At 44.1% G+C, this 14,621-nt stretch overlaps 1 protein-coding gene across 1 annotated transcript in view; it reads right to left on the minus strand.

Moving 5' to 3' along the window:
- Window positions 1-6,912: 6,912 nt before the first annotated feature.
- The window catches only part of LOC121078243 (ephrin type-B receptor 5), a 93,424-nt gene continuing 85,715 nt past the window's right edge, over window positions 6,913-14,621 (minus strand). Inside the window, exons 16-18 of the mRNA XM_040574184.1 lie at window positions 14,179-14,334; window positions 13,500-13,602; window positions 6,913-8,955 (exon numbers count right to left, since the gene is read on the minus strand). Coding sequence (XP_040430118.1) covers window positions 8,776-8,955; window positions 13,500-13,602; window positions 14,179-14,334 — 439 coding nt within the window. The 3' untranslated portion in view covers window positions 6,913-8,775. The remainder of the gene's footprint in view (window positions 8,956-13,499; window positions 13,603-14,178; window positions 14,335-14,621) is intronic.

The raw sequence follows: 14,621 nt of genomic DNA on the forward strand, positions 1-14,621 counted from the left end.
TGCCCTGGTCCCAGTGTCATCTTTGCCTCCTAAGTGTCCCCTTATTCTACTGTATTCCTCTGCTGCCACCATGGCAGTGCTTATCTAGTGAATATGCTGGGTCTGTGTCTTTAGAAAGATGCAGTGGCAGTAATGGAGAGAATAGGTCAGTGAGAAAAATTGTTCCATTTTCCATTAGTCTTTCTCTGCCTGCGGCACCTCAGTCATTTGTTTGTGTTTGATGGGAAGAATGTGGTACAACAAAGACTGGAAGACTTCATTTTTATGAAGGCAGAGGGTGTGGCAGCAACAGCAGCAGTTGCCATGTGCTGAGAAAAGGGTAAGACTTTCGACGTCCCAGGGAGTGCCTGAGGGGGTTTCTCGGTCCAGTCAGGCTGTGTGTGCTGTGTGTGTGGAGGTTCTGGCCATCAGGCAATGTGGTGGTTTTACTTGGGTGGGCGGCCGAGCTCCACCACAACCGCTCTCTCACTCCCCCTCCTCAAAGAGGAACGGGGAGAAAATACAATGAAAAGGGCTCACGGGTTGAGATAAGGACGAGGAGATCGCACAGTAATTATTGTGACGGGCAAAACAGACTCAGCATAGGGAGACAGTAAGATTTATTGCCTATTACTAACAAGCTAGAGAAGCGAGAAACAAAGGAAAGAAACCGAAAGCACCTTCCCCCCCATTCACCCTCTTCCACCCCCTCCCCCCCGAGCGGCGCAGGGGAACGGGGGAATGGGGGTTATGGTCAGTCTATAGCGCTTCTTCGCCGCTGCTCCTTCTCGGTCACTCTCGTCCCCTGTGCTGTGGGGTCCCTCCCACAGGATGCAGTCCTTGCCGAACTGATCTGACGTGGGCTGCCCACAGGCAGCAGCTCTTCAAGAACTGCTCCAGATATGGGTCCGTACCACAGGGTCCATCTCTCAGGAGCAAACTGCTCCAACCTGGATCCCCCATGGGCAGCAGCTCCTGCCAGGTCACCTGCGTGGTCTCCTCTCCACGGGCTACAGGTCTGGCCTGGAATCTGCTCTGGCAGGGGTCCTCCACAAGCTGCAGTCTCTGTCAGTGCAGGTCCACCTGCTCCACCGTGGTCTCCTCCACGGGCTGCAGCGTGGAACCCTACTCTACCGTGGTACTCCATGGGCTGCAGGGGGACAACCTGCTTCATTATGGTTCTCACCACAGGCCGCAGGGGACTTCTGCTCTGGCACCTGGAGCACCTCTCCCCCTCCTTCTTCACTGACTTTGGCGTCTGCAAGGCTGTTCCTCACTCCCTCACTCCTCTCACTCTCCCAGCTGCTGTGTGGCTCAGCATTTTTTTTTTTTTTTTTTTTTCCCTGTCTTAAATATGCTCTCACAGAGGCGCAAAACTTATTGGCTCAGCTCTGGTCAGCAGTGGGGCCCTTACCAAACATGAGGCAGCTTCTAGATCCTTCTCACAGAAGCCACCCCTATGGCCCCCTGCTACCAAAACCTTGCCACGTAAACCCACTACAGGCAACTATCTCGCTAGAGGGCTGGGAGAGAGATGGGTGGCGATGGCTACCCCGTAACCACTTTAAATCTCAGGAAGCCACGTACAACCCACCGCTAGGGAGGGCCAGAGACCAGAATGTACAAAACAGGGACAGGGCAATCCATGCAGCAGTTTGTGTGGAAGGTAGGTGAACCTACCTCTGTCAGTAGGTGAACTGCTCTGCTCACCTGCTCTGCTCAATAGCAGGAAAAAGCTGTAGCCCTGATGGCCTCCTCAGACAACAGCAACATATTAAACAATATTCTCTAAGTAACAGGAAGTGCAAGCATCGTGACCACCTGGCAGAAAGCCATGCTGCCTTCTGCTCCTCCTGCACCTAGTAGTACTAATACAACCACACAGACAGAGCAATACACACTTCATGTGACCACCCATCTTTCAGGCTGTAGCATGTGCCTGAAGCTATTCCCTGAGATGTAGGGTGATAGCAAGCACATTTGCGGAAGGTGTGCCCAGGTGAATGAGATGCTCTGCTTTATGGACAAGCTTCAGAAAGCGGAGCATCTAGGAGTCTGAGAAGGTAATAGATCAATGGAGCCTTCTCTGGTATGCACATGTCAACCTAGCATGGCCACTACTGAGGCAGGTCCAGTATCTGATCTGTGTAAGGATAATGGCAGCAACCTGGGTGACAGAGGAGTGGAAGCAAGTTACTACATGGAGCTATAAGAGGAGTCCCTGTCTGCCACTCAGTTTCCATTAAAGAACAGGTAGGAGGCTCTGGACATGGTAAACGAGGTATGTGAAAATGTGAAAGAAGTAATATCTGGTCAAGCTCTCTCACCAAGTTCAGGCAAACCAACTCCTTGTAGCAAGTGCAGCACTGAGAACAGTGCTGTGAAGAAACACCAGCAAGTTGTAGTCACGGGTGGCTCTCTCCTAAAAGAAACGGAGGCTCCAACCTGCAGACCAGACCTTCTTTACAGAGAAATTTGCTGCCTCCCCTGGGCTAGGATCAGGGGCGTCACCTGTAACCTTACAAACTCAGTATAGCCTTTGGATTATTATTCACTTCTGATCTTTCATGTGGGTACTAAAGATGTCGCAGCTAGAAGCCTGAGGTCTATCAAAAGAGATTTCAAGGCCTTGGGAAGATAGCTAAGGCTGTATTTTCCTCAGTCCTCCCAGTAACAGAGAGAGACAGGGACAGAAGCAGGTGAGCCCAGGTCATCAATATCTGGCTCCAAAACCAATGCCTCCCCCAGAATTTTGAGTTTTATAATAACAGAAGAATCTTCAAGAGAAGAGACTTGCTGTGGTCTGACAGGATCCATCTCTCAATGTGGGAAATGTTTCTTGGCCTATAACCTGTCCAGACTGAGAGAGCTTTAAACTAGGATCAGTGGGGGAAGGGGGTACCATTAGGAACAGGGAGGTTAGGCCAAGGCATGGTACAGCACCATCTGAGAGTGGTAAAGCTAAGTGGCAAAGTATCTGCACTGCTCCAGGGAGCACTGAAGGTTCAGGAGTAAATCTGAAACACATGTATAGAAAAGCATGCCATATGAGAAAAAAATGGGACAATTTGGAAGCTTTGGCCCTTTCCTACAGTTATGATGTTATTGGTATTAGCGAAACTTGGCGGGATGAGTTCCATGACTGGACTGATGGAATGGAGTGCTCTGGGCTGTTCAGGAGGGATAGGCAGGACAAATGAGGTGAAGGTGTTGCACTGTATATAAGGGAGAGATTACACTGTACAGCCCTTTCAGTTAGGGATGTTGTGGTAGAGAGCCTCTGGGTAAGGATTAAGAGAATGGGTAGCAAAGCAGATGTGGGTGTCTACTATCAACCACATGTTGTGTTAAAGGTTGAAGTAACTGGGAATGATGCTCAATTCATCATTAGAAGTCCGGTTCCGTTCAGGGAAAAGAAATATCACAGTTACAGAGTCACAAATAATGTAATGCAACTTCAGTCTAGTCACATTCCTCATCCTGATCTGGTGGCCTGTAATAGACACCCACAGTATCCCCCATGCCAGCCTGTCCCTTAATTCTCATCCACAGACTCTCAACTCGCTCCTCATCCGCCCCTGGACAGTACTCATTACAATGTAGTTGCTCTTTCACGTAAAAAGCAACTCTGCCATCTCACCTTGCTGGCCTGTCTTTCCTGAGGACATACCCAACCATGACCACATTCCAGTCATGTGAGCTGTCCCACCATGTCTCTGTAATTGCCACTAGATCATAGTCTCCTGACTGAACATGGATTTCTAGCTCCTCCTGCTTATTCCCCAAGCTACGTGCATTGGTGTACAGGCACTTCAGGGAGTGAGCTGAGCATGCCGGTTTCACCCTAGGGGGGAGGGAGGTCTCCCGGTCTTCATCACTGCTAGAGCACTGCCCCACTGGTGCAAGCCCAGCTACAAGCCCATCCCCCTTTGGATCTAGTTTAAAGCTTTCCAAATGAGTCCTGCTAATTCCTGTCCTGGAACCCTTTTGCCCCTGTGAGATAAACCTTTCCTGCATATTACTGTCAGGCCTGCTGTCTTATAAAACCAGCCATTATCAAAGAACCCAAAGCCCTGCCTGAAGCACCAGTCGCATAGCCAACCATTTATGGACTGGATCCTTCTATTACGTCCCACATCATCATCCCATAATGGAAAGAGGGAAGAGAAAATGACTTGTGCCCCAGACTCTTTCACCAACCGTCCCAAGGCCTTGAAGTCTTTCTACATTCCCCTCAGACTACAGGATGTAGCTTCCTCCCCACCTATCTGGAAGATCAGTAGTGTGTAATAGTCTGTTGAGCGCACCAGGCTGGGGTGCGTCCTGATGATATCCCTGATCTGGGCTCCAGGTAGACTACAGACTTCCCTTTGACGAGGGTCAACTCCGCATATTGGGCCCTCTGTTCCTCTCAGAAGGGAGTCTCCTACTACAATTACCCTTCTTTCTTTCTTTTTGGAGGCAGTCTTGAGGCGTGGTGTCAACTGCCTGTTCCTACATAACCTCATAGGCGGGCCTTCCACCACATCCTCACCTATCTTTCCTTTGAGATCCAGGGCCTACAGACTTATTGTGAAGGGGCACCTGGGGAAGCGAGGTAGGTAGGGAGGGGGGTTGCCTGCAGCACTGAACTGGGACTCGCTTCCAACCCTCCTCATCTTTTTGGTCCCCTCCCTCTGTCTGACAGCGACAGTGCAGGGGCTCCACCACCCTCTGGGAGGCATCCCCCCAGCACCCTTCTCTCTGGCACACCAGGGAGTTACTCTACCAGTCAATCTCCTGCTCACATGCCCTGATGCTCTTTAGTCTCTTTACCTCCTCCTTGAGCTCAGCCACCATGACAAGCAGACCTTCCACCTGAGAGGCCTTCCACCTGAGGCCATCTCCCCGCTGCCCTCCTTCCCTGGCAGCAGCAGGCTCAGGCATTCCCTGCAGCCAGAGGCCTGAACAGCCACATCTCTGGGCAGGCCCTCCATCTGGGTCGCCACAGTCTTTTTGGAGTGAGCTCTCTGCCTAGTGGACACCATGGTAGGTGGATGATCTCGCAGACTGCTGAGAGTTGGTGCAGAGGTTCCCCGGCCCTGCCACACCAGCTGCATACTGGTCCACATGCGCTGCTGGCCCCTCTCTCCTCGTGGCGGCTTTTTCTGGGCAGAAGGCGTGGGCGCGGTCGCCGTTGCCCTGGCAATGCCCTCTCCCTGTCAGCCTCTCTCGCGTCAGCCTGGTCTCGCCACTGTCCTGGGCCTCCCCTGGTGAAGCAAGGGCCCAAAATTCCCCCGTTACTCATGGTCAGGTGCTGTGTCTGCACCGGCTCCGAGGCGGCCAACCTCGACTACTGAGATACACAGGTTTTTTGGATAGACGGTTATAAATTCACTGTCTACAAAGCACATACAAAAAATATATATATATATATAAATATCTATAATATATAATATTATAATAATAATATAATATATATATATATATATACCAGTATAAAAAATCTATATTGTGACCAGCAATTATTTAATTTATATAACACTGGTGACATTTTTGTTTTAACATACTCTGATCAGATCTGTCATTATCATAACCCTTCATGCCACAAGTTAGGTGCCAGAAGGACTGTTTAGGTTTAACCCAGCAGGCAGCTAAGCACCCCACAGCCATTCACTCACTCCCCCACAGTGGGATGGGGGAGAGAATTAGACAACAGAGGTAAAACTCAGGGATTGAAAGACAGTTTAATAGCAAAGGAAGGTATACTACTACTACTACTAATAATAATAATAATAATAAAGAATTTACAAAACAAGTGACGCACAATGTAATTGCTCACCACCTGCTGACTGATGTCCAGCCAGACCTTGAGGAGCTGTGGTCTTCCCCCCATTGCCAAGTCCCTCCCTTTTTATTTTTCAGCATGATGTCATATGGTACAGAATAGCCCTTTGGCCAGATTGGGCTAGCTATCCTGGTTCTGTCCCCTCCCAGCTTCTTGTGCACCCCTAGCCTCCTCGCTGGCAGGGCAGCATGAGAAACTGAGAAGCCCTTGACTGAGTGTAAGCACTGCTCAGCAACATGTAAAACATCAGCGTGTTATCAATGTTATTCTCATTGTAAATCCAAAATATAGCACCATACCAACTACTAGGAAGAAAACTCTGTCCTAGCTGAAAACAGGACACATACATGGGAGAAAAGGCTGACTGGTCTTACTGTTTGGGCTAATATCTGATGCTGTAGTTTACAAAGATGGTCAGATTATGCTGGTGAGGGCCTTGATAATACTCTTGTTTTCTTCCCCCTCCCTCCTCACTTTCTTACCCCAGTTTTTCCTCTTCTCTTTTCTCTGTTAGCTTTTTACATCATCTGCAAGACCCAAGATCCTGATGAGCTGGGCCACTTCTACAACTATCCCATGGCATTTTTCAGTACCTTTGAGCTCTTCCTCAGCAACATTGATGGACCTGATAGCTATGAAGTGGACCTACCCTTCATGTATAGCATCAGTTATTTAGCCTTTGCTGTTATTGCCACTCTCATGCTCAACTTGCTCGTTGCCATGATGGGTGGCATCCAACGGAGGATGGTCATGAGCAGGATGAACTTTGGAGAGCACAGGTGAGAAAACTGTTCAGTTACGTAATTGTGAATTTTGAAGAGTGTGTTGGAAAAGACAGACTGCTTCTAGTCCTGGAAGGAGTAGAACTGGGGTCCCATTGACATGTGAGGCACATTTGGTTGATAAGAGTTGTGGATTTTCTTGCGCAGGGAAGAACTGAATATTTATGAGCAAAGGCGAGACTAGATGAGAAGTACATTTAGATGTTTCTTGAATTCTAAGGTAATTAGAACAGGTGGATTTTATTTTTCCTACATTGGTCTTATGGCAGCTATGGAAATACTCACCTATGTCTTCTGCTTCTGCATCCCTCAATGCCTGTAAACATTTACTCTATTTATTTATTTATTTATTTACTAGTTTGTTGTCACTGCTGTAATGCTGGAGAGGAAACTTCCATGATGCTTCTGTCCTCATTCTGGAATCTGTGGTCAGAGCTATTGTCTAGAGAACAGATGTATACCTCAGATAAATTCTGTTAGATTAGACAACTAATCACAGTAAATTCACATGTGTACACCTATCAGGAAGGACTACTCTGTTCTAAAAAGCGAGACCGAGTGAAAGAAACAACATAATGCAGGATTGGATTATTGGGATCTGGTGTGGAGTTCTGAAATCTGAGGCTGAACAAGAACCAGGAAAAACGTTGAATCAGAACTTTAAAAATCTTGTTCCCACTCCCATGCCCTGAGTAGCTTATTTTTATCTACAGGTCATGATGAAGCTAGGAACCCAGCTTAAAGGGGTCCTAAGTAAATGTCTTAGCATAGTCACAGCTCCATAAACCTTCCTTTTTAGAAAGCGCCTCTTCATGCTTAATTTTGAATATCATTCAGTTCTTTTCCATTCAATTCTCCTGAATTATACTCCTTTAAATAATCTGTGTCCCACATAAGTGTAAAGATGATAACCAGGTGGTATGGAAATCTCACATTGTTAGACCTTATCAAACAAAGATTAAGGGTGGATATTATTACTGTCATACAAAAGGCATAGCAAAAGCATATCTGCATACTTTCTGAAGGGAAGCCATCATCTCATAGGCATAAGAAAAGGGACCACACCTAAGTCTGTGGTACTGAAAGCTGAACTTTCAGTTCAGCTTGCAAATTGTGCTGTACTCTGACTGTGTCCGGATAAGAGGTATCTCATAAACTTTTCATTGATTTTAAGATACATATTTGTAGGAAGATACTCAACCTAATATCCTCAGCCTTATCTTAATAAACTAGTACTATTTCCCAGAGAGATCTAAAAAGCATCCTAAATTTGAAAAAAATCAATCAGTCTATCAATCTAACAATAAATATTCCATTCCCACTAAGTTCTGTGTGCATGCAGTTAAACAGCTGTTCACATGATTCTATGTCCCTAAACTGGCATTTATTTTGCTAATTGATAGGTTTGATTGGCAGATATTTCAGTTTGCAAAAATATTTAATAAGTCAAAAAAATTGGTTCTCAGCTGTTCGACTACTGTTATTTCTACTATAGCTTTCTTCGCTGGGAAAAAAACATTTGTTTATTATCATCATCATTATTATTGTTCTTTCTTGTCATGAATCTGCAGAGATGGCAGGTTATAACAGTAACAGTTTTACAACTTAGCTTATAGTAGAGATATTAGGATATATTACAAATATTGTCCTTTTTTAATAGGTACTAGCAGATCTATTTTAAAATAGCTTATTTTATGTAGTGCCTTTTCATTCATATCTGTCAAACTATCTGATTTCTCTGAATAAAACTGCTTTTCTTATTTTTAATGTTCTGTTCACTTACAGAGTTCCAAATGTATGGCCAATAATAGATTTCTATAACAGTTTCCATAACACAGTGAGAAAGAGTTGCTTGGTTGTAACTAAAAACCTAGTTTTAGCCAGCAACATGTATAATTTCTAGTGCCACTGCAACCTAGAAAAAATCCAAGTTTTTGGAAGCAAACAGCTTTATCCTTGTTAGGTAAGCACACTTATTTGTGTATGAGACATACATAACAGTCCAAACTCAATTAACTACTTGAGACATAAATGTCAAGATGCCACTCCATTGTACTCGTATTTGGGACCTGCTCTTATATCAGTTGACCAAAAGACCACATTGTTCAAGGAACAAAGGTTATGGCAGAAACTAGAAAGAAATCTTGATATGTCGTCATGAATCTGCATGTTTCAACTGCGAATATTTCAGGAAGAGAGTTTTGTTTTCATCACGCAGAAAAGGGAGATAAGGGACAAGGCAGTTTGAGGGCTGCTAAGCCTTCTTCCATGTTTCAGGAAGCAGAACACCAGGGGGAGTAATTCCTCTCTGAACAGACTACAAAACGACAGGCTGTAGAGGTGGACATACAGTGATTTCACAGCTCCCTGCAGCAGGAAGGAAAAGCCCGGAAGTGAAATAGCTCCATACAAAGAGCATGATGATGCTGAATGTCACCAAAAAAAAAAAAAAAAAAAGTAAAATAAAGTAAATTCTGACAGGACTGTCATTATTTCTTCCATACAGAGTTGAAATGTGAAGGATTGAAGGATTAGACTGAAGTTCTTTAGTAGGACATGAGGTTTGTTTATCTGTGCTTCATTTTAACATCCAGAGATTCGAATTTGCATGCAATCTAAAATCCTTAGGGTGCTTGATAGTCATGTATAGTTGCTAGCATGACATAGATGTGAACAGCTCATTGCCTCCAGCATCAGCTGGTTTCAGTGAAGAGAAAGAACCAGTTTTGTTGCACCATCTCAGTTGCACCTGTATGCATAAGAGCTGTGTAGTGACTGCTGAGAAAGCATGCCAAAGGCTGGCTGGCTGGAAGCTGGATGCATTCATTTATACTAGCCCCAACTTAGATTAATTGGTTGAAACACCTGACCAAAGAAGATTCAGCAGGAGGGATGGCCCCACCTTTGTTTGCTTGTTAAAGGCAAATAGGTAAATTCCCTGGTGTTGCTCCACACTTCCCACCATATCCAGAGGTTTCATTGAGCTTAACAACATATGAACTTTCTGGGACCAAGGAAGCTACAGCAGCTTCTTTCTTTCTAGATCGTCTCATCTGCTGAACATTTGTACTAAGGGACAGCCTCTTTTCGCTCTCCTTCAGTAGTATTAAGCAGCCTGTGCTCCCTCAACTAGCCCAAGTATAATGCTGTCAAAGTAAGCACTACACCCTTGAATTTCAAAAATCAAATAAACAAAACAAAAAAGGGAGGGTGCATGCCATTATCATAATGCACATACACTGAGGATACTTGGGTGCCAAACACTGTGGAAGTCACACTGTCATGGAGCCTTTCCTCAACAACAAGAGGTGAGCAGAGCCCACTTTTGACATAAACAAGCCATGGCTTAGTGAGATAGGAACACACAGATATGTAGCTCCTGGCTGAGAATTCCTTTAGTCTACCAAAGTGGAACAGGTGGGAAATAGCTTACCTGATACCCTCTTTGCCAGGACAATACATGAATTGACATACTGGTGCTGATCGTATCGACTGTAAGACTGTCCAGCAATGGAGAATATAAAGGCAAGTGCAAGGAACCTCATCAGGAATAATTATGAAACAGCTTGCACTGAAGTGAAGTTTCTTTCTGTTTCTAGATAGGAAAAAGGTGGTGTTCAAGCAAAAATGCTATTCGGCATTGCAACACATTATTGCCTACTCTAGGTGTAATTCTCTGAGTCCTCACAAAAGCCTAATGCCCTCATGAAGGTCTAGGGATTGATACCAGTTACTCAGTCTTCTTATGCACTCCATATTACAGATGTCATATGGAGAAATGTGGGCAATAACTTGTGGGCTATCTCTTGACTGCTTCACTGGCAGAAAATATGGTTTTGTAAGACTTCTTTTGCATTGCTTCTCACTCTTCTGGTAAGTATGGGTAGCAGATGTCCAGATGGACCCTATTCCTTTCCCTCCTGATTCTCATCCCTACCTGTCGAAGGTGCTCGTATACTGCAGGACATCCCAGTTGACATCTGCTGGAATAAAAGGTAGGATTTCTGCTTTTACTTTGGGCTTAGTGAAATCAGGATATTTCAAGTACTTTTGCCATGACTGCCTTTCCTCCATGCTTGCAGAGTTGAAGACCAACATGATGACAAATAACACAAGATATATCACAAGACAACAGCCTTTGCTGGAAGAAACAAAGTAGCCTGAAAATAGGGAAGGGCCTGAGAATCTGCAGAATGGAGAGACTTCTTACAAAAAACATTCACCCTTTTGCACTTCATCTGTGACCCCAAGCCTGTCCCTGTGCAGTTCTAACTACAACAGGACATCTTGAAAATTAACCTCTTGGATCAGCTGTAGGGACGTTTCAGCCTTTCTTTAGAACAGGAGGAAGAGAAGATCTAGTATGTCTGATCACTACTTGCCTGTCTTGGAATAATGAGCTAATCCCTTTCCTCTGACTGTGGAAACAACTTTATCATAGACTTGATATGCAACAGTAGATATCCTATTGCTTGCTTTCCCACCAAGCAGCTAATTTCATTGAAGCTCCCCATAAGGTACTACTAAAACTCAACGTTATTGGCATGAGATTCAGACAAGGCTCCCATTTTACCTCACATTGCAGAAAGAATTAATCCTACATATATTTTCTGCATGCAAGTTTCCATTAGGCTAAAAAGAGTCTGTAGAATTTGAACTACATCACTAATTTCTCCACTAATTTTGACCACAAAGTGGAATACTATGTATGAAAAACATAGTCTGCTGTGTTTCTCCAAATGGCCTGCAGAACCATTAAGTTACACTCATATGAATGTGCATATCTATGATGCTGGTGTCCTCTGTGGAAGGTGCTACAGATCACAGATTCTCCTCAACATGTTCTGCTCAATATGCTTTCTGAAAAGGGCAACACTTGCTCAGTTTCAGATGCTGTTGGTGCAGCCAACAGTCAGCATACATTTAACTGTGGATTTGTGAACATTACATCCTTTAAAAAAGCAACGGTCTCTGATTCTCTAGAGGTGGACTCACTGTAGTCTGTTGATTTGTTTTAAAAAAATCCTCACATTCTCTTTGTAGTGCTGTGAATTTTTTGTTCTTTGTTCTTTGGATTGTTGTTTTTTTTTTTTTTTGTTGTTTTTGATTGACTTTATCTTGAAAGAACGTACTTCTATTCTCCCTCTTCAACTAAAAAAAGAATAACATATGTTGCTCTTATGTTGTAATAGACAGTCTGAACTGTGTTGGCTATTCTAGTGCAACTACTCTGGTGCACCTCCTATCATTTTATGGGCTCTTCAATAACTACTAAACACAGTTTCTGTCTTTAACTGCCTGGTTGCCTGGGGGAATTCTTAAAACCACACAGGAGTTAGTCCTGCAGAAATTGTGCTACTCTAACCTTGACAGCTAGAAAAATATAGTAAGTTGATGACTAGTTCACAGTGAACCAACATACATGCACAGATCAGAACAGCTAGGGCAATTCCCTCTCTAGACACAAAGGAGGTATCTTTTTATGCAATGTCTTCATTGGGGTCTTACTTAACAACGCCATTTCCATTTCCTTTCCTATGCATTGGTGAAGTGGACAATTGTTTAGTTTACGAGTTTTACTCTCAAGCTCAGCTTTCATACTCCTGTATAGGGACAGACACAGGACAGAGTCCTAAACCCTGACACTTTGTCTCTGCCTGAAGTGATCTTTCCTTAAGCAGGTACTAGTCTATCTGAATGGAGAGAACCCATCTCTTCTGATCATTCTCATGCACTACCAGTCAGACAGCATGGGTGATCCTGAGAAAATTCTAATTCCTGTTTTAGGGACTGAACTTACTGCTGGGACTGGTACCATTCCCTGGTGACTCCTGAAAAGAACTTGTGAAAGAGTTTCACATCCCTTGATCCAATTGTCTATTTGGAGTTGGCTACTGCAGGTCCACGTTTACTTCAGAAAAAAAAAATCAACCAATATCTGTGCCAACTTTTGTAGCTGGTGAGGGTGAGGAAGGGAGCAAGCATTTTTCAACAACAAAGGACTTCAGATTTCTTTCTCTCACTCTCGTCAATGTCTGTAAGGAGGTCAAAAAGCACTGAAGCTCAAATTCCAGCGCTCAAGATATCAGAATATTGCAACTTACACCTTTTCTCTCAAGAATGGTTTGGTGAGAATGAGAACCTACTCATTTCCCTCCCCATTTGCAGATCCAGCAGTATGGATTATAGGAATCCTTACTGTTCGATTCTGTTGCAGTGCCATAAATAAAGCTGCATAGTGTCGAGGACTCACTGTGGATTAGTAAGTTTCCCTCATGGATCATGGAACAGACCCAAGAACTGCACATGAAATGGCATAGAATTTTGAGCCCTTTACTCTCAACCTCTGTAAAAATTACCAGGTCTCATTGCTTACCACATGTTGTGCACTAAGTGGAAATTGATTTTCCCATAAATCTGGCATTACAAGTGATGCCCTCTCTCACATCACGATGACATTCTTTTGGAAAAACAGTATTTTTTTGTAACCTTCTACTATGTCTTTGCAGCTTTGCTGGACTCCCAGCCACAGATAAAGCCTGCTAATGGCTTTGTAAAGTTGTCTGATACCTTTAGTTAGCAGAGAAGAGCTACCAGGTGCTTGTGATCTGTCCAAACTCTTATTCCAGCTCCCCACTACGTTATTATAACGTTCCCTCCCCCAATCTACTCCTAACGTGTGATGTCAGCCACATTTAAATGCCACCAGTTATTTAGCTCTGCTTTCAAATCATGGCAAGATTCTGTTTTTGTTAATGAAATGGGACATGTAATGTCCACTCTCTGGGTGCATTAAGTCTTCAAGGAGCATCTTGCCATCTCTTTTTCTTACAGTGAAAATTCCTCTGAATTCTCCTAGAACCCTTCCAGAATTTGAGACCCGTGGAGTAAGGATGGTTTAAACATCATACTTCAACTCGTTCAAGCTGATTCAAATGGACTCGCATGAGCTGAATGCTGTTTAGTATCTTTTTCTGGTGACCAACCAAGGTGATTCCAATATGTTGGATATCTCTGCAAGAGAATAGAGGGTGCAAAAAGTGTTAAAATGGGCTTCTTACTCTGAACATTCCCAGTCCCTTTCCCTGTAACTCCATATCAATATGTGTGGATTTCACCATTGTCTGAGAAACACTTAACAAGACTTCTGCTTCTGCTTGGAAAATGTGTGTGGGTAGAAGGGGTGTGGGCAGAACTCTGAAGGTTATGATACAAAAAGAAGCCTTTTCCTGGGTCCTGTCTTCTGCATAACACTTCAACCTAGCAGGGGCATGGCTAGTTCTACAAATCCCCTGGAAGTGCTTATTACCTATGTCAGCTCTCATGAACATTCTGTTGTTACAGTCTCTCTATAACACTGACAATATGTTTTGTAGTCTACATGGGACAAGTACTAGTGCTAATAGAAACAGTTTGCACATATACAGTCGTATGGAGGGCATCCAGAGGCCCTAAGAAAATGCAAGAAAGAGTAGCTACTTTTCTCTGGATCCTCTGTCCTTTTATTATGCATATGTATTTTCATATAGCCCTTATTCCATATCTCTCACTTTCCGCATAGTATCTCCTGCTTTCTGCCTCTATACTTACTCCAGAGTCATGCGTGATATGACATCGAATGTAATCAGACCAGCCTGGTCAAAATTTTCCTTGTAACGACCCATCTTGATGGCATCCAACCACTCATGGGCATTGCTGAGTGAAAGGAAATCTGGAGGGGAGTTGCTCAGGAGAGGCTGAGACGGTCTGCAAAAGAGGCAGGTTCTAAAAACCCCAGTTACCAACATCAGTTGACAACACTTGTAAGGTCAGAGTTATGAGAGGGACACCATACAATGGAGCAAAACAATTATATTTGTTCTTCATGACCTGATTCCTAAAGTCCCACCTCGATGGGGGGATGTTTCTAGATTATCTGTCTTCCCTATTCTGTCTAAAAACAATCCATCCAACTTAAGCAATTGATCTTTCCTTCCCATTTTATACTCTCTCTGGCATGAACACTTCTTGCACCAGATCTTTCCACACTTCCT

Source organism: Cygnus olor, chromosome 1 (assembly GCF_009769625.2).
Source record: "Cygnus olor isolate bCygOlo1 chromosome 1, bCygOlo1.pri.v2, whole genome shotgun sequence".
NCBI classification, from domain to species: Eukaryota; Metazoa; Chordata; class Aves; order Anseriformes; family Anatidae; genus Cygnus; species Cygnus olor.